The sequence below is a fragment of the Labrus bergylta genome, chromosome 7, assembly GCF_963930695.1.
Source record: "Labrus bergylta chromosome 7, fLabBer1.1, whole genome shotgun sequence".
NCBI classification, from domain to species: domain Eukaryota; kingdom Metazoa; phylum Chordata; class Actinopteri; order Labriformes; family Labridae; genus Labrus; species Labrus bergylta.
The window spans coordinates 3,076,507-3,095,611 of NC_089201.1; the positions used below are offsets into that span (position 1 = coordinate 3,076,507).

The following is a 19,105-nucleotide window of genomic DNA, read 5'->3' on the forward strand; positions in this document are numbered from 1 at the left end:
CACAACCCCACCATGCACAAATGTGTCATGTTTCCTGTGCAGTGCTGCATGTTTTATATTTTAGGATTATCAAGGCAAAAGAATTAAAGTGTCAGAGGAAATTGCGTACAGTTTGTTGCCTCTACCTCTTCATTGTTAAGTGAGCAATTATGGATCATTATTTGTATTTATTTTCCTTAATAAAGCATGAGAAAAAATAGTGTTCTGATTATAACAATAATTATTTCATAATAATGAACTAAATAACCAAACAAGCTAAAAATGAATATACTAGTAAAAGTTATTCACATTTATATTTAATTACAAGTTTATATATGTATTTCTTCTTCAAAGCATACACATTGAATACAGACAAATTCTACATACTCCTACTCCAAAAATGGCTCCTACAGTATACATTTTTGGCATGTATTACTTTTAACGGTCATTTATCACTTTTGAACTTCCCTTAGTCATGTGTTTGTTTCAAATAAATATATTTTAATGTCCGTTAAAGAGTGTCACAAAAGTAGTCATTCAAGGCATATATTTAGTGAATTACTTACTAAAAAATAACTCCTTTGTCAATTTGGGCAACTGCCCCTCTTAAATTCAGTGCACGTCCCTGTTGGGGGATGTGTGGTGTTAAATGAGAGATGCCTGTTATCTGTTAAACATTGTTTTTTTCTTTCCACATCAGCTGAACTCTTTGAGGGAATTCACCTCTATTAAAACAATTAGAGGCAATATGAATCAGAATCAGCTTTATTGGACATGCATGCTTCCACACACAAGGATTTTTTCTTTGGTGAACTGTGCTCTCTATGTACAAAGTATAACATTTAATTTATACAATAAACACAAAATAGCAATGACTAATATGTGCAAGACTAAATAAGACAACCGTGCAGTGGTGAGTAGTGCAAAAGATGCTGAACAAAACATTTTAATCATGTGACAGATGGGTTAATTTACCTGAGGTAGAGTTTTCAGTATTTACATTAAAGGTGTGCTTAGATTGATAATTTAAATATATATATTCACAGTGCAAAACGATATGGCTAAAAATAAACACTACACTTAACCTGTCTAAATAACAGTTTGCTGCACTACTCATAAGTTGTTTCTACATTTTTTTCTTCAACAGTGGAGGAAATTTATATCAAATGGCCTCTAAATTGGACTGTGTCACATGGAACCCTGTCAATACACTGGCATCCAGCATTAAGAGGTAGGACTTCATTCTCTCATTTAATTGCAACAGCCAGTGAAGTCTATGTTAAATAAAGGACAAATAAAAAGCTTCCCATACAACATTCAGAGGAGATTTTTAGATCAAAACAATTTTGGCAGTTTTAGTTATTTGTAGGCCCCAGGCTTAGACCAATATGAAGCCCTTCCCCATTTTGCTGAAAAGCAATGATAGCAAGTGAACAAAAATATGTATTTTCAGTTAAAAGAGCAAAGCCACAGGACAGAGCCAAATGTGAATTATGAGTAAACAAGCTCCATAACCACCACCAGTACTTGCTCATAACTTCTTAAAATTGTAACAACATAACTCAAAGTCAAGATAGTTTACGTTTCTTCACTAAGTGTAACTTGTGAAAATAAAAATTATGCTTATTATTGATTGTGTAATATCAGCTCTGCTGCCACAACTCATACATTTTAATTTATTGCATGCCATTTTACCATATAGAAAATCAGTAAATAATATTTAGATATACTTTATGATTTGTCTGGATATGGAGACATTTAGCCACACTTGAACCAAGGTTAGGAGGCCATCCTTATGATAATCAACCTCTATATTGATGCTACTTACTCAAATACTATGGGCACTTCATTTACATTCAGAAATTTTCAACTTCATTGTTGAAAATAATTTGAATGGTAGACTACCTAAATGGTAATTTAGTAATAAGAGTTGAAGAATAAGTTTAGTGCAGTACTAAAGTCTTCAAGCTCTAAAGTTCTCTCTTACTCAAGCGCTTGTCACTCTTGACAAATACATTCTGTTTAAAGGAGAACAAATACCTGAAAATGTGGAGACGTTTAATACAGTAAAAAAATAATAATACATTTTATTTAAAGGTGCCTTTCAAAACTCTCAAGGTCACCTTACAAAGCAGAGATAAAAACAACAAAGCAGCACTTCAATTAACCATGAAGGATGAATTTAAGTATGAAGGCTAATAATTGCACCCTTCTCACATTTGACCTAGTTTTCATTACCAGTCCTAGCTAGTTTGCGATTCTTTTAACCCTATCACAGAGTATGGAATTCCAAATTATTTAATTTACACCATGAATTGATTTTACTTTTCATCTTATTACAGTCTATTGACTATGTTATATTTTACATAACATTTATTGGAATATTTTGTAATAAGCAAGACTAAATCCTCTACAAGAAAGGTATTAATGCCTTCTTGTACATCATGTCAACAAAATTCTACTGGCGTTCAAAAATAATGTTGCCTCAGAGCACGGAGGATCCTGGTTCAAATCCCTATAGGACAGTAGCCATTCTGTGGAGTATGAATATTCTCCCCGTGCATGCGTGGGTCACCTGCGGGTACTCGGGCTTCCTCTGCAGTCCAAAGACATGCTCGTTAGGTTGATTGATGTAAATAAAAGTGTTATTTATTGTTATAAAGATATTCAGGGCGTGTCTATAGTGTTTTGTGTCTCAGGTTCCATTGGTTGTCCTTAGGTTCTGACAGGCTGTTATACAGTTTGCCTCTATAATCCTTACAGTTTGTGTTTTCTTCAAGCAGATTTTGGAGTGTTTGAGTGTGTTCAAACTCATGGTTTACATATGTTATTTTGGGGAAGTATTCCTCTCTCACAGCCTGATATTTGGGGCATGATGTGAGAAATATAATATATATATAATACAAGTGGTACGCGCCTGCAGTGTGAAGATCGTCTTCTCGTATCAATGATCTGGTTTGGGTCTGGAGGTGGGATCCCTCGTTAGCCGAAGATGACCCCTCAGAATCAGAAGATGCCCCCTCCTCATCCAGAGGTGCAGGTGGAGGAGCCGGCTTCTTACCCCGCCTCGTAGTCATCGTGGGTTGGTCAGGATGCAGCTGGTGGAAGTCCCTGATGAGTTGGGAGTCAAGGATGTGTCTGGCCGGTACCCACGACCTCTCCTCGGGACCATACCCCTCCTAGTCCACCAGATACTGGATAACAAGGCCCAGACGGCGGGAACAAAGAAGGAGTCGGACAGAGAATGCTGGACCCCCAACAATTAGGCGAGGGGGCGGCAGAGCCGCTGGGACCAAAGAACTCTCACAAACAGGCTTCACCTTGAACACAAGGAATGTTGGGTGGATTCTCATGGATCGAGGGAGCTTTAGCCGTACCACCACTGGGTTGATGACCCTCTCAATGGCGAATGGGCCGATGAATCTGGGTGACAACTTTTTGGAATCCCCTTGCAAAGGTAGGTCCCGAGTCGACAACCACACCCTCAAGCCCACTTGGTAGCTGGGAGCCTCAGTGCGGTGACTGTTGGCAGCTATGGTGTACCGGTCAGCAGAGTGGAGGACAGAGGTTCTAGCTTGGGACCAGGTCCGGTGGCAGCGGTGGATGAAGGCCTCAATGGACAGGCAGGAAACCTCCTTCTCCAGGGCCTGAAACAGAGGAGGCTGGTACTAATAAGCACACTGGAAAGGGGAGAGTCCTGTGGCCAAGCTGACCATGGTGTTGTGGGTGTACTCGACCCACAACAACTGTTGAGACTAGGTAGACGGTTCTTTGGAGACCATGCACCGCAGAGCCACCTCCATCTCGTGGTTCTTCCTTTCAGTCTGGCCATTGGATTGCGGGTGAAACCCAGAAGACAAGCTGACCGTGGCCCCAATCAGTGCGCAGAACTCTCTCCAGAAAACACAACTGAACTAGGGCCCCCGGTCAGAGACCATGTCAGTTGTTAGGCCATGGAGATGAAAAACGTGGAGCAGGAGGAGTTCAGCAGTCTCTTTGGCCAAGGGGAGCTTGGGCAATGCCACAAAATGGGCCATTTTACATTTTACTGATCTTACTGATCTACCACCGTTAGTATAGTAGTGTTGTTGTTGGACGGCAGAAGACCAGCAAAAAGTCCAGAGAGAGGTGGGACCAGGGGCGATGGGGCACAGGCAGAGGTTGCAGAAGACCAGCAGAAGCCTGGTGAGATGGTTTGTGCTGGTTGCAGACAGGACAGGCACCAACAAACTCCCGGGTGTCCTTCTCCAGGGTGTCCCACCAGAACTCCTTGGTGTGCTGGACCCCAGGATGGCAGGTATGTTTGGAGCTGTGTGCCCACTGAAGTACATCTGACTTCAGAGGCTGAGGAATGAGCAGGCGGTCAGAAGAGCAGGAACTGGGTCCAGGTTGATCCTCCAGGGCCTCCTTGACTCTTTCCTCCACCTTGCAGGCCAGTGGAGCAACCAGACATGAAGGAGGGAGAATGGAGTCAGGACCAGCAATGTCCGTCCGAGAGCAGCGATCTGTCTCCCCCTTGTGTCGCTCCTGTCTACTTGCCTGGATGTGCCTATCAACTCTGCAAGTCAGTTCAATTAAATCATCAATGAAGGATGGCAAATCAAAGGAGACCAGTTCATCTTTCATGTATTTCGCTAATCCAGCTAGAAAAACGTCACACTGAGTTCTGATAATGTGTGAGATATTCTGTGATTTTCTTCATGAAATTAAACGTATTCATTCTTTCTTCACTCAACAATAACTTAAATTTTAATGTACAAACTCTTTACACATTTTCTTTATTTTAGTGAGTATTGCTTTCATGTCTCTGTAATAATAACAATGAAAGACGTCCTCTAAACAGAGGAGAATGTTGAAACGGTGTCCCCAGTTTATCTTTTTAATGTACTTTCTCAGCACTTGGCACGGCTACTCCAGCCTGCGTCATGGCGCGTGCACCATCAGCTGTGCAGCGATTATGGCTGGGGCACAGAAGCTGCTCAGTTATTGTACAAATTTCATTATAAAGTTTTATTTGTCTTTGAAAGGGGATCATCTGTGCATGGCTCTAAACTCTGTCACAGGTTGTGTCTCTGTGCACTGAATGTTTGCCCATATGTGACGAAGGAGGAGCTGGGAGAGCTGTTTGATGGTCCATTGGTTTGAACAAAAGACGCACTGTAATGCTAATGATTTGATTCCATCCGCAGTAGAAGTGTGCCCTTTCATTATAATGCATTTGGAGGAACTTTAATTCTGTTTGCGGTTTGTTTTCAAGTTTTGGGTCTGTCTTCTGCGCGATTCTGCATCTGCATGCACTTCGCCACACAGATGCTTCTGTCATTATAAAATTAAATGCAGCAGACTGAATCTACTCTGCATATCAAGTAACATGACAAACTGCAGTTTTGTTAAAACGTCCAAACGAAGAAATGTAGCATATTCAATAGCATGTCGCATTCAGTAAACTTAGGTAAAAAAATGGAAAACTAATGACCCAGAACCTGAATCTAAGGCGTTCTTCAGGCTTGTCTCTTTCATATCTTAGAAAAATGACACCCACATTTTACCAAACGAAAAAATTAAGCAGTGTTCCACAGTTTAAATCGGTAAACATGGAATAAAAATTGTATGAATAAGTAGGCTAATAAACAACATGCGTGAAGAATGATAAATCAACGACCTTGTATAGTATGGGATACTGTCGCTTCAAAATCAATGCACTTTAATATCGGATAAATTTAATGTTGGCTTTTGAGCTGCTTCGGGACAGTTATGAATGATCTCAGACCTAAGAACAGATAGCCAACTGTATAAAACCTATTCACATGTGAGACAGAGAGAGAGAGAGAATGTTTTCAGATACAGTTTTGCATACAGCTGTTTAGAGATGCAGTAATCACTTTAGTTTCCATAATCACTGCTCCTCCTGGTGGTTAGATTAACGGTTGCAACTTGATTTCACAAGTGGCGCATAGGGAGTATAAATCCACCCGCGCTGACTATGCCATCGACTACGTCAGCATGGGGGATCTGATTAGAGTCACGGACCCTGCACGATCCTGGCAAGGACCTAGCACGGTCTGGTTGAGGTCCCACCACGGAATGGGTGGGCGGTTTGGTTGGCTTCATCTGTATGTGACGACGTGCTCTTCAGAATCAGCACTGCAAAGACAAGATGATGACCCGTCCACCTTCACAACCTGTTGCTTTAATCTGGCTGCATCGTGGTCACCTACAGGAACACCACAGAAATGCAACAATAGTGATTCAGGTTATTTATCAGAGGATGTACTGTATGCTATGCAGAGTATAATCCTTTTTTTTTTATTATTATTTTTTTTAGCAATAATTCATCAAAATGATTTGAGACTGCTTTGTTATTTTAGGGGTTAAAATTTAAACTCTAAAAACAAAAACTACACATTAACAGCTAAAAAGATCTACAAAATTCTGAATTTCCAGAGGGAACCTTCCCAAGGGATTAATAATGATTCTTTCTATCTATCTATCTATCTATCTATCCATCCATCAATCCATCCATCCATCCATCCATCAAAAATAAAATACAAAAAACACATTATGAATTTTCTTTTTATGTTGAGAACCTTCAATTCATAGAGTAATTCATAGAGATATGATAAAGATTTAAATATTATTATAATATATTTCGCTAAACGACACTCTTGTTTGATTCTGGTCTTTCAATACTGACTTAATTGTTCTTTTTCATCGATAACTAATTATATATCAAGAATTCAACTTAAAGAAATAATTACATAATAGTCAAAGTTATTTATTGTTTTTATATAACATTAAACATTAAGTGAGAGCAGCTGCAGTGCGCGCCCACTGGTTTTGAGTCCTCACAGTTGTTGATCTGGCTATAATTACATTTCACCGCCGTCTTCTGCTGATGTTTACACTGACCAGTTAGTAATAATGCATACTTTTTTATTACTTTGAAAGACCTTAACAGACATATTTATTTTAGCTTGATTAAAATCATTTGATGTAAGTTATTGCGCAACTATCGGCTGAATTTTACTATGAATCTGATTGTTCTTTAATATGATCTTGGGCAAAGTAAAGTTATAGTATAAGTATCATTAAGCATAGCAAATAAGTTTACCAGTATATTTTCCCCCTGATTCTTTGCTGAAATAAAAAGATCAGTAATGTCCATCACATAATTTCAGGCCCTTTTTAATGACACCATAACATTAGCTACATTAGCCTATTTTAGTGTTAGCTAGCTAGCTAATGACCATACCTCCGAACAGAACATAAAACAAACAATTTAACTTAAAGAGATAACGTAAAAATCCTTACATCCCACAGGTCGGTTAGATTAGTTTACAGCAGAAAAACTCACTTTGTCAGTCCAAGAGACAAACAGGGAGTGGAAAAGTTCAATGTCTCCTCGGCTTTCCTTCGCTACGTAGCTTTGATATTTCCGAAGAGAACTACGGAAGATCGGCAGCTGTCAATCATCGTCAAATATGACGTAAAAAACTGTTTTACAGCCTCAAATAACTTACTTAAAAGATATGTCACATAAAAGAGATCACTTGAACTTATATTCAGTTCAGGTTATATAAAGAAACTGAACTGAAAAAAAAATATTTACCTTTAGGTGAAAAAAATAAATTAGTTTTTGCATCCTCACGTCAGTCTGTCAGTCTGTCCAAGAAGTCAAGTCCAGTCAGTTTGGAATCCAGTGCTGGTTTTGGCTGATGGATTGAGGGATGTGACCGTCTCCCTTGTTCAGAATCAGGTGAGAGGTGAAGAGTGATTGAGAAATAACCAGGGAGATTTACGGAGGTGCAGATGAGGATGATGGGAGTACGCTATTGTTGGTGATGGGTGAAAACGAGCCATGGAATTAATTGCCTTGCTGTTTTCTATCGCGGTATGAGCGTGCTGCTCCGACGTTGTCTGTTGTCTTCCCCTGTCCCGCTGCTCCCTTCTTGCTCCGGCTGAGTGAATGAAATACATGGGATAATTGAAACATGGGGCATCCTTAAAAGTATTCTTTTATAGTTTGTTTTTTTTGTGAAGTAATTTCCACAAAAATACAGAGATTAGCAAATATGCAAGTTTAGGCTACTATGTGAACACGTTTATTGACATACGAAGAATTAACAAAAAACATTTACTTTTTCGATTGTTTAATATTTGTGGATCTTGGTTCACATTTCTGGATTGTCTTCTGTGTGAACACAATTGTCTCCCCTCCCAATTCTCCCAGTCTTTTCCGTCCTACACAGTGCAGGCATTACTGCATCAATGGGTGCATTCTTGGTGCGCAACAGTGGCGTTCCGAATCTAAGAGTATCACCATCTCTCACTAGTAGAGTGCGCTCCTCCAGGAGGATGACTGCATCTTGGTTTTGACGTTACCGTGTTGCCATTTTCTCACTTCTAAACGGCAGGACATCCAGTTGCAGTATACCAGTTGCGTTCAACGTGCTGATAAAATTCATCGGGAGGCAGTCTGCAGCAGGTGAAGTTGCAGCTGGTTGATGCTTCAACAGGCTTTAGTTTGTCGGGACCCTGCAGTGCCCAGCCAAGCTCAGTGCTAACTGCTGCTGGTCCTCCTCTAGGGCTTAGACGAACTGGTTCCTTAGCAAAAATCAAGTGTGTGTTGTCAGCTCCGATAAGGAGAAGTGGCTGCACTAGAGTTGGTAGTCCTCTAATCCAAATATCTGTGGTTTGAGCCCAGGCTTCTGAAGTCCTTGGGCTGTCCCTAAATCTAAAGAAATAAAATAGATCCTGATTGGCAGGTTGAAACCTTATTCTTAATAAATGTGTATGAAAGGTTGAATGGAAGAAATTAAAAGTGCTTTGTGTGAATTGGAGGACCATAAACGCACTACACAAGTGAAGTATTTTTATATTTTCTTGTGTTTGTACTCTCTGTTGATTAGTGATATTTCAATTCATGCATCTTATCTGTTGTAGTGTTAAGAATATTTCTCAGGAACACAACTTTTGTATTTGATTAATGTTTTTACTATTTGTATAATCTAACTCAATCTCTCTCTATTTTGTGTTGAAAGCCATGCCACAGGCTATGACAGTGACCCCAGCTCCCCCATGGTGTACAGCTGCAGCACACAGTACCGCATACACACACATGGAGTCTTCAGAGGCATACAGGTATGTTTGAAAGAATAAAGAAACTCTCATGCTTAATACTTTAAAAGTATTAAGGTAGGAAAGATGTATTTTCATTACAGGTATTAAACATTAAACTGTTGAATGTCAAAGGTAATACTAGCCCTATCCAGACTGCTATTTCCAGGCGCAACAATGATGTCACTGTGAGGATTATCCTGAAATCTGAGGGCACACTCAAACAAGGCACGCTTGACCACCAAAGTCCAGTCAATTAATCTGTTTTGTTGATGTCTACATAAACTAACTAGCAGCACCTGCCATTGACCGCAGAACCAGTGGTGTAAGTAGGGTCCTGGCCAGACCTACTTTTGGTTTTCTAAAATCTATTGGCTTATTTGGTCATGTGACGTTAACATTTTTTTCACCCCAATGCTACTGCCCTCTACCGTCAAACAGACATATGCTAATCAGTCAAACAGCCATTTCTCTCTTTAACTAATTATGCTCCAGAAAAGCTGAAGTGTTTGCCGACTCTTCAGCTAGCCAGCGTGCTGCTGCCTGCGTTCCTCCAGCAGGTCTCTTCAGAGCCTGCCAGCGACACTGACTCTCCTGTCAGTGCTCAAAGTTATGTTAGCTCCTGCTCCTCTGCAATGCCTCCAGTCAACACTGGCTGCTCTGCCTGCTCTGTCACTGCTCTAGCTACCCAGACTATATGCTACAGAAAATGCTAGCACACCACCCACGTCCTTTGCTGGCCAAGCTAACTACAAAATTCCAACTGAACACTCCTCTATTTCACCAGCTACCGACCCTGCTCCCTCTAGTGGGGCAGAAATCCACTGCTCCAGTGAGTGCTGTATTTACTCTGGTAGTAAGCGCACAAGCGCAAGGTCGCCTTTGGACTATTAAAGGACTCGGTTCAGGATTAGACAAAACTAACAAACATGCTTTTTCTGTGTGGATTTCAAAACTGGAAAAATGCTATGTGCTCTTTTCGGAAACACAAAAGCAGTAAATATCTCAGAGACTGGTGTAAAACACTGGTTAAAACTGGATCTGAGCTGTTTTTAGGCAGTATTTTTCTCACATTGACGTTACAATAAAATCTAATGTAGTTAAATGTAGTTGCTGCAAGCTTTAAACGGGATAGGCTAATCCTGCGGCCATTTATGTCAATTGCTTTCCTTTTTGTCTAAATTTATGTTTGTTAGACATTGGCAAAAAATGCAAAGTCATCAGAGACTCGTTGGACTTTGTACAAGGGGTGGTACCCAAAGATCACAAGTTCCAAAACTTGAAAAATTTAATGAAACCAGGCAATAATAACCTTTGCATGCAGTGCAATATGTCCTTAAAGCCCCTTTAAACCTGAATTTATACCAGAGGTAGGACAAAGTCATTGTTACGCCGCAACCAAAACAAAACATAAAAACAAGGGAAATTAACTAAGAGCTAGTTAATAAACAAGAGGCGAGTGGAAGCCAGACAGCTGTGCTTACCGTTTCGTCAGCTTCCTTGAGCCGCCAGCCCGTTCTCTTTTCCTTTGAGTTCAGATTTTTGTATGATTTCGGAGTTTTGTGAAGAGCGAGAGGAGTGTGTGTCGCACTGGTTGTAGACTGTATCTTAGTGTTTTGCACAGGTGTGTCCAATGCCCAATCGGCTGCCTCTCATCAAGAGTTGGGAGGAAATTAAGTTGTCTTCCTCTTCAGGAGCCATCAGCACTGGGATTTTTAGTTTCCACCCAAACAACAAAACTTGATAACACACCTCCTGTCTACAACCAGCTCTTTTTATAAACGGCAGAAATAAAGAAATGAAAACCCAAAGAACGGTCCGTCACATCACTGTTTTGCAAGTCACAAGTAAGTCTCAAGTCTTCGGTCTCATGTCCCCAAATCAAGTTCCAAGTAAAGAAAGGCAAGTCCCAAGTCGAGTCAAAAGTCCTAACATTAATTATTGTGGTACTTCACCCATTTGCATTAAGCTTTATTAATTATTAGAAACTTGGTAGTATTTTTGAACGGTTATGCATCCCGCCCTAATTTTCCCCTGAGACGGAAATCTTTGTATTTTTAAATGGTATTATATAATGCTTTTCTAGTCTTCTGACTACTCAAGCATGTCACACCTACACATTCACACACTGATGGTAAAGATCATTATGTAGTATCATCCATCAGAAGTAACTAATCCCATTCATACACCACCACCAAAGCAGAGGGAGTAATTCGGGGTTAAGTGTCTTGCCCAAGGACACGTCGGACATTAACCCAACCCTCGACCTTCTGGTTGAGAGGCGACGACTCTACAAACTGAGCCACAGCTGCCCCTTGGCTTTTTTTTGGCTATTTTTAAGAATGAAAAGGAGCCTCCGATGACGCAAAAATCGTTATTGTGCGTCATCGTCGGTTGTTGTGGTTAGCAGGGTGAAACTACAACACTAGTTCCTCATATTTTCGACCACTGAAGCTACAGACCAATCACAGATCAGTGGGTGGGAACTCACTCCCTGAAACGAAACTTAACGTCCACCATATTGCTTGGAAGCTATGGTAACAGGTTCTATGGAGACAATGACGAAAAAAATTATGTTTTAAGTATGTTTCAGGTCATTAGCTCTTTTCACCAGACGAAATGCCATTTTTACAAAGTACTTATATGTTACATTTACACAAAACATGATTGCTATTTGAGTGGTTTTTTTTCACCCTACTTCTTAAAATAAAATAAAAACACTACTGTGACTGATTCTGTTTTATTCATTTTCTCGATTCAGTTTTTTCCATTGACATTTTTCTGAATTCTGTGTTTAACGATGTGTTCAGTTGGATCAGATTGATCAATTTAAAAATATATATCTGCTTGCCTTTATTTTTTTTAAGGTAATAGTGTTTCCCCTACCATTATATTAGGGGGGCGGCCCACCCCCCAACGGCCCACCCCGCCCCCCTTGAAGGTCAAGTTAAAAAAAAATAATAATAATAATTTTTTTTTTTTTTTTTTTTAACCTACAGCAGATTAGGTTCAGTTGAGTTCAGTTTATGTTACTGATGGATAATTACTACACAAAGTTTGTTTTTTGATGTCGACATTTACGTGGAGTATAACATTCATCATAATGTCAGATAACTATATTTACAGTCTGCGGTTAAGGGTTCTGGAAGCTAGAGATTTCTGCTGCATCCTGTAAATATGAATTAATAGAAAATGTTGCCCTGTCCTCAGATTGTAGCTAACTTTAGCTATAGTAAGCCAGGGCTGAATGAGGGAAGGCTCTAAATCTTTAGCTGATCCTCAAGTATTTGTACGCTATAATATCTCCTCTTTACACATTGTAACGAGTTGATGCTCTGCTGATTAGACTACTTTAGAAACTCTTAGCTCCTTGTGGCCTCCATGTCTGTGCACACCCACTCATGACTTTTGGATTATACCAACTGTAGAGAGAGGCCTTTTTGAGGTGTGATGTATGGCATGAGTAGGATAAATTTGACTTATATATTCATGATTTTTACTACACATTTTTCAAAGTGATAGTTTAAAAAAATTATTTAAAAATAATGAAGTATTTGTTTAGGGAAGCATGATGGAAACAGTTGAGGAGGACAACATAAGGGAAGCCTGGAAAAAGTGCTGGAATGTAATATTGTGTTGACAACTTGAAAAAAATGAACATTTGGTATGTTGAATGAAACAAAAGCAAGGGTTTAACTAAGATCAACTATGTAGAAGGCCTAATGTGATTTTTATTGATTAAATATTCTGTTATTTCTTTTAATTCCTCACCTAGCATATGCAGCAGACTGTTGTGAGGGCCCTCGCAAGAAGATCTGTCTTTGTCTTTTGCATAGTTGCCTTTCAATACTTTAAGTAATAATAATTAATAATTGATGTCAAAGAAAAGTGGTTTTGCTTCATATGAAAGATTTGTATGTGTGCTTGTACAGGATATGCAGCGGGGGCCCAGCCTACCTCAAGCCATAGTTCGGTCAGAGAGCAACGAGAAGCGTCCCTTTATGTGTGCCTACCCAGGATGCAACAAGCGCTACTTCAAGCTTTCCCATTTACAGATGCACAGTCGCAAGCACACAGGTGAAACCAAGAAAAATAAAGAGATTTACTTGATGTGACTCAGTACTTCTATCAATATTATGGTGATAAACATTACACAATTTTACATTTCATTAACTTAGCAGTTTTGATTTCAATGTAATTTGAAAGCAGAATATTGAAGGTGGAGTCGGTAGTATTGTTTGTTGCAGCTTTTAAACACACCATTCAAACTGGGCCCCTCCTCTTGGGCTCATCGCCTCAAGAAGCGCACACTCACTGCAGGATGTTCACTGCAAGCTGCTGCAAACTAGCACAAGCTAATCGACAGTGTTTGGAACCTGCCTGTCCAACAGAGACAAGGCCAACTCTGCATCTGTGGGTAAAAGTTTACCCAAGGGGCACCTTCGTTTTGGTAAGCTTTATCCGTTCGCCCTTTCGCCTCACTTTATTTTCTCTTCTTTGCTGCTATGTCCACATCTATCACATTGAATCGCGTCTAATTGTTTAATTGTATCCACTCCTAAACTCTGCACGCTGTCATTGGCTTCGTGAAATACACCAGCTCCCGCCCAGAAACTTCCTGTCATAACCCAAGTGATACTTGAGTGCCATTACTTTTGTTTAATTCTATATTTTATTTTTTTAGGGAAAAGCTACTGACTCCATCTTTAATAAGTATCTAACTTTTTTGGCAGTACATACATTGTCAAGATTTGCTCCACCTTTACCAGCAGCCACATCAAAATGATCTATAAGGGCACTGCATCATAATTGACTTTTGTACATAATGTTTTAAACTACCTGACCTAAAAAAAAAATTTTTATAAGCTCCATGACCAGAAACATGGCAAAATTAGGAAAAATGTTGGAGAGATGCTATTAAAATAGGATAGAGGTTAGAACACAGTAAGGTTTCAAGACAGATGCAGTGCTGGCTAAACACTGAAGCTTCCGTGTCTGCAGCAGGGCAACCCGCTTGCGCATCGAATAGGGAGGAGGGGGCAGTGGGATAATGGATCTCTCCAATGTTTTGACACACTTACACATACTTTGTACAACATACTGAATATTCACCTCTTTTAGTTTATTGTGGTTTTATCAATATTTGTTTCACGGGTCCTGACTTTTGAATCTTTCTTCTCCTGCAAACTGATTGTATGACAGTGGTCATACATACACATAACTTACTCATAAGACCACACATTAGTTGACACTGATTTGGAAATGGGGCTCTGTTTATCCCACTTTCTTGGGGATATCAGAAAGAGTCAAGGCAATGACTTTTATGTCATACAAGTTAAAAAATGTCATAATTCTGTCTGATCTGGCTATTTAAGTTTTGATCATGAAACTTTTTTTTAAACGTTTAGTAAAAACAAAAAGTAAGCCTGTTTCCAAGTATGGAAATACTGTGATATCTTCAATGATTAAAAAGGTTCCTAAAGAGTATCAAACTCATTTCCAATGACCTTTCTATTTCTAAATTTGTCTTTGATCAGGGGAGAAACCCTACCAGTGTGAATTTACAGACTGTGGCAGGAGGTTTTCTCGCTCTGACCAGCTCAAAAGACACCAGAGGAGGCACACAGGTTGGACACAAGCATTTTGATGACAATGTTGTCTTTTGAAAATAAGTGTTTTTTTGTGTGCAGTTTGGCATGTGAAATCTTAGTTGCTTATGAATGGTCATACTTCTGTGTGGCTTTTCTGCAAGTCTCTGTTCTACTGTATTATATCTTTGTGTTTGTGTGCATGTGTGTGCGATCTTTAACATTTGAATTTTGTGTGTGCATGATTACTGTATATTTGTTTAGGAGTTAAACCTTTCCAATGCGAGACGTGTCAGAGAAAATTCTCACGATCTGACCACCTTAAGACACACAACCGGACTCATACAGGTAAAACAAGTGCGTACAATTTTTCCCATTTCTCTTCATCCATTGGATGTTCATATGAAAGATGTATGGTGTATTGATAGTTATTTTACAACCTATCGTTACAAATCAACACATTAATACTTGATTCATATTTTATATAATAATTTTATTCTAATATTTCTCATGTGCCCTGTCTTTTCACTTGATTTAATTTTTTTTTCCATCTGACCTGCCCCTATACAAAATTCCATCTTTCATACTTTTTCTACCTCCCATTCTTTCAAATTCTTCTTCAATTTATCTTGACTGTCTTCCATCATGTCAATTCATTCCACCTCTTTTTAGGTGAGAAGCCTTTTAACTGCCGTTGGCCTAACTGTCAGAAGAAGTTTGCCCGCAGCGATGAGTTGGTGAGACACCACAACATGCACCAGAGGAACCTCACCAGACTCCAGCTGGCCATCTGAGTTTTTTTTTAACCTGTATCACAGTTTTAACATTTAGAAATGTGGGTTATGCCTGCTAATATCCTCTGTCAAGTCAATCCAAACCTGGATTCTTTGCATGAAAGAAACCTCTCAATGGGCCTGTGGAAACCTAATTGGCCCCTAAAAAGTTATGTTTATATTCTAAAGCCAAATGAAAAACTGAACATTAAAAAGAATTGTGAAATGTTAGGTGTTAAATATAGTATTGTAGTATAGAAGCTGAGAATTTAAGGTTCTGGAATGTAATGGATAATGCTGGCAATATTTAGTATTTTTGATTTTGCCAACTTATCCAAAAAAACAACAAGAAATCAGCTCCCTACTTTAGTCAAATAGGACAGCTTTTTTGCTCCAGATGGGAGGCAACTTGAAGGCTCCAGCAAATATTGAAGGATCAACCAAATAAATAGTCGACACTGGCTTTTGCTGCAGTGCACAACAATATTATCATTGTTTGGCTTATCATATCTAATAGGTTCTAATATGTGTTTACATGTTATCACTAAACCAACACACACTTTATAAATGTAAAGTTTTTATGGTAAATTATTTCCCCAAGACATATTGCCTCTTTACTTTTTCACTAAACTAAAAGAAATACTCCAAATGTTTGGAAAATTTTCAGGTCAAACCACAACCATTTGTACAGTTAAAAGGTTCTTGTCACTTACATAAGGGCCCTACATCATGTTGAACTAAGACTAGACGTATGTTGAAACCAAAAGCTTTTTGTCTTGTGGTTTTATTTGTTATGATTAGGATGACAAAACGACTTGACTGGAATGATTCAAAGGAAGGGACGTGTCTTTATTTTGTGTGATTTTCTCTTCTTATAGTTTCACCATTTATTCCATTAAAGCTGGTTTTGGGTTTAAGCAAATGAGCAAATTACAGAAACAATCTGCACCTAACCTTTGAATTGCCCACCGAGAACAAATACTTTTTTTTTATTGAACAACATAATTTGCAATGTTTGTAATGTCAGTTTTGGTGTTTTGTCATAGCCTAAAATATACATTTTAAATTATCTTGCCTTTGTGAGTATAATAAGAAGCTGAACGTTTTTGTTTTTGAATAATGTGAAGATTTTTTTTTATTGTTAAGTGCTCTGAGGACTTTGTTGTGTTGACAGAAACCTTTGGTAGAGTATGCAAGCTCTTAAAGGGAAACTTGTAGGTTGGAGACCTCAATCAGTGTACAGGAAAATGGTTTAGAAAATATATTGTCAACAAAATATATGAATTAGCACTCTACATTGAATTCTGGAATCATTTTGTGTGTTTATTTTAAATTTGGTGTTGCAGGCAACAGGATGTAACGTAACACCTTAGCATTAATAAACAAGTCAGTTTTGTCAATGAAGAGAGTTTTTTATTCTTATGCATACAACGGACCACTGGCTTCTAATTATGATCCTGTTAGGTATCAAAGAGACCAGGAACAGGTCAGGATTAGCAAAAATGATGACCACCGGAGAGAAATTCAGTTGTGGTGTGAAGGATAACCAGGGGAGGAATGGGCAGGTATTCAAATCTGTCTTCTTTTAACAAAGTTCGTTATAACATCAAATGTCATTACTTTTATAACATCATGAGGAGTGGAAGACAAAAAAAACTAATACAAAGATCTGTCTTTATCACAGATACATGTTAAACATCCAAATTCTAAGGTGCTGGTTTAGTTAAAATTATGTCCGAAAACTTTACTGATCGCTTACTGAAACAAGTGTGAAACCTGAAATTTCAGATCAATGAAATATACAATAAAAAAGTAGAGTAGGCACTGTTTCGACTTAAGAGTCATTATTATGAGAGTGGAGAAAAATCCGGGAAACTCCTTGCAAGACAGTTGCATCACAAGCTGATTAGTAATAATATGCCAGCGGTTAAAAATGAGGAAGGGGAGTTGACAACACTTAAAGGAAATTAAAGAGGTATTTGCAGATTTTCATAACCAACTTTATAAATCAGAAGTGAACCCGAAATCACCTGGGCTAGGTGGTTTCTCCTCAGAATACCATAAAATGTTTGCAGACAATTTGGCTTCAATCTTATCCAAGTCTATGAATCATTCTCACACTGAACAAATTACCAGAAACATTTAATGAAGCCCTGATTTCCCTATTGCTAAAAAATATACAGATCCCTCAGACCCAGGAAATTACAGACCAGTCAGTTTGATTCATTTTGATTGTAAAATTCTTACAAAGGTTCTTGCTATGAGGTTAGAAACTATCCTGCAACACTTAATACACCCAGACCAAGTGTGATTTATAAAAGGAAGGTTTTCTTCAGATAATGTCAGACACTTATTACATCTTATACAACTTAGTCGCAATAAAGACACCCCCGATAGCTACCTTTTCTTTGGACACTCAAAAGGCAATTGAAAGTAGCTCATGAACTCCCGAAAAGTAAAAAGAAAGAAAGAAATTAACTTGTGCACCCAAGATAATTGTACATATTGATATGAGTGTCTTTAAATAAGTTTTGCCTAAGCACTTCAGTCAAATACTTTTCAAAGAACCTGTTTTCAACAAGTTATAGAATTGTCTTAGAATTAACTTACTTTATTAACATGTACACATACAAACGTGAACAGTTTTTTTTCATTTTTCTAAGTACCCTAAATATGTAACCCTTGAGTAAAGGGTTAAGAATTCAGTGTTTATATTAATGTCAGGTAATGTTTAAAAATAATATTCAAAACAGTACATTTTGTTAACCTGCAGTGTGTTAAAGCAGTAACTTCTTTTTCTAATATTCTAAGGTATGTTATAACATTTCAATTATCTCCATGAGGCTGAACTGAACGATTTGCCAAGGCAAATTCATTCCAAATAAACTTTTGGGATAATTATTATTATCTATATTTATATAGATATAGATAGATATTAACTTATATACTTAACAATAAGGGTGCATAACCATTAGTTGATACATTAAGCATTAACTAATGGTTACTAACAGTTAACTAATGTGTCTAGTAATCAAGATATTAATTAATACATTATTTCATTGTTTTTAAGGATGCTATTAACATTTGTTTATACAGTAATAAGCCTTAGTTAACAGTAAATTCATACAATAATGAACATTAAGAAACCTTTAACAGATGGCTCTTGTTAACATTAATTAAGGGTTCACATGTTAATTAAGCCTATTAACTAATATTACTAAATGAACGCTTGATAAAGATGTTCATGTAGATGCATGTCTTGAGGTTCACAGCTAAGTCATGTCATTAAGACAAAAGTGTTTGTTTTTATTCATGTTTATTTAAGGTAAATGACTGTTCACTTACTTGTCCATCCTCCAACTGGTGACTTATTGTTGGTAAAGGTTGAGATCAGTGGACCACACCATGGTCTTCATGTAGACGTTAGATTGTTCTTTTATCTTCATGTAGACATTCTTAACTTACAGCCTGACCTATCATTATTGTTGATGTTATGCATTACTAAACCATGATTAACCATTTGTTAATGCTCTGAATAAGCCTTACTTAACCATAACTAACCATAAGCCTTACTTAACCATGATTAACCATTTATTAATGCTCTGAATAAGCCTTACTAAACCATGATTAACCATTTATTAATGCTCT

General features: G+C 38.2%; 1 protein-coding gene across 2 annotated transcripts in view; it reads left to right on the forward strand.

Moving 5' to 3' along the window:
* The window catches only part of wt1a (WT1 transcription factor a), a 33,131-nt gene extending 16,147 nt beyond the window's left edge, over positions 1–16,984 (forward strand). Inside the window, exons 4-9 of one of the 2 annotated variants that reach the window (XM_065957470.1) lie at positions 1,127–1,210; positions 9,021–9,120; positions 13,029–13,173; positions 14,634–14,723; positions 14,949–15,041; positions 15,357–16,984. In XM_065957470.1, the coding sequence (XP_065813542.1) occupies positions 1,127–1,210; positions 9,021–9,120; positions 13,029–13,173; positions 14,634–14,723; positions 14,949–15,041; positions 15,357–15,478 (634 nt within the window). In that variant the 3' untranslated portion in view covers positions 15,479–16,984. The remainder of the gene's footprint in view (positions 1–1,126; positions 1,211–9,020; positions 9,121–13,028; positions 13,174–14,633; positions 14,724–14,948; positions 15,042–15,356) is intronic. The other variant, XM_065957469.1, reaches the window with a different exon arrangement.
* Positions 16,985–19,105: the final 2,121 nt, after the last annotated feature.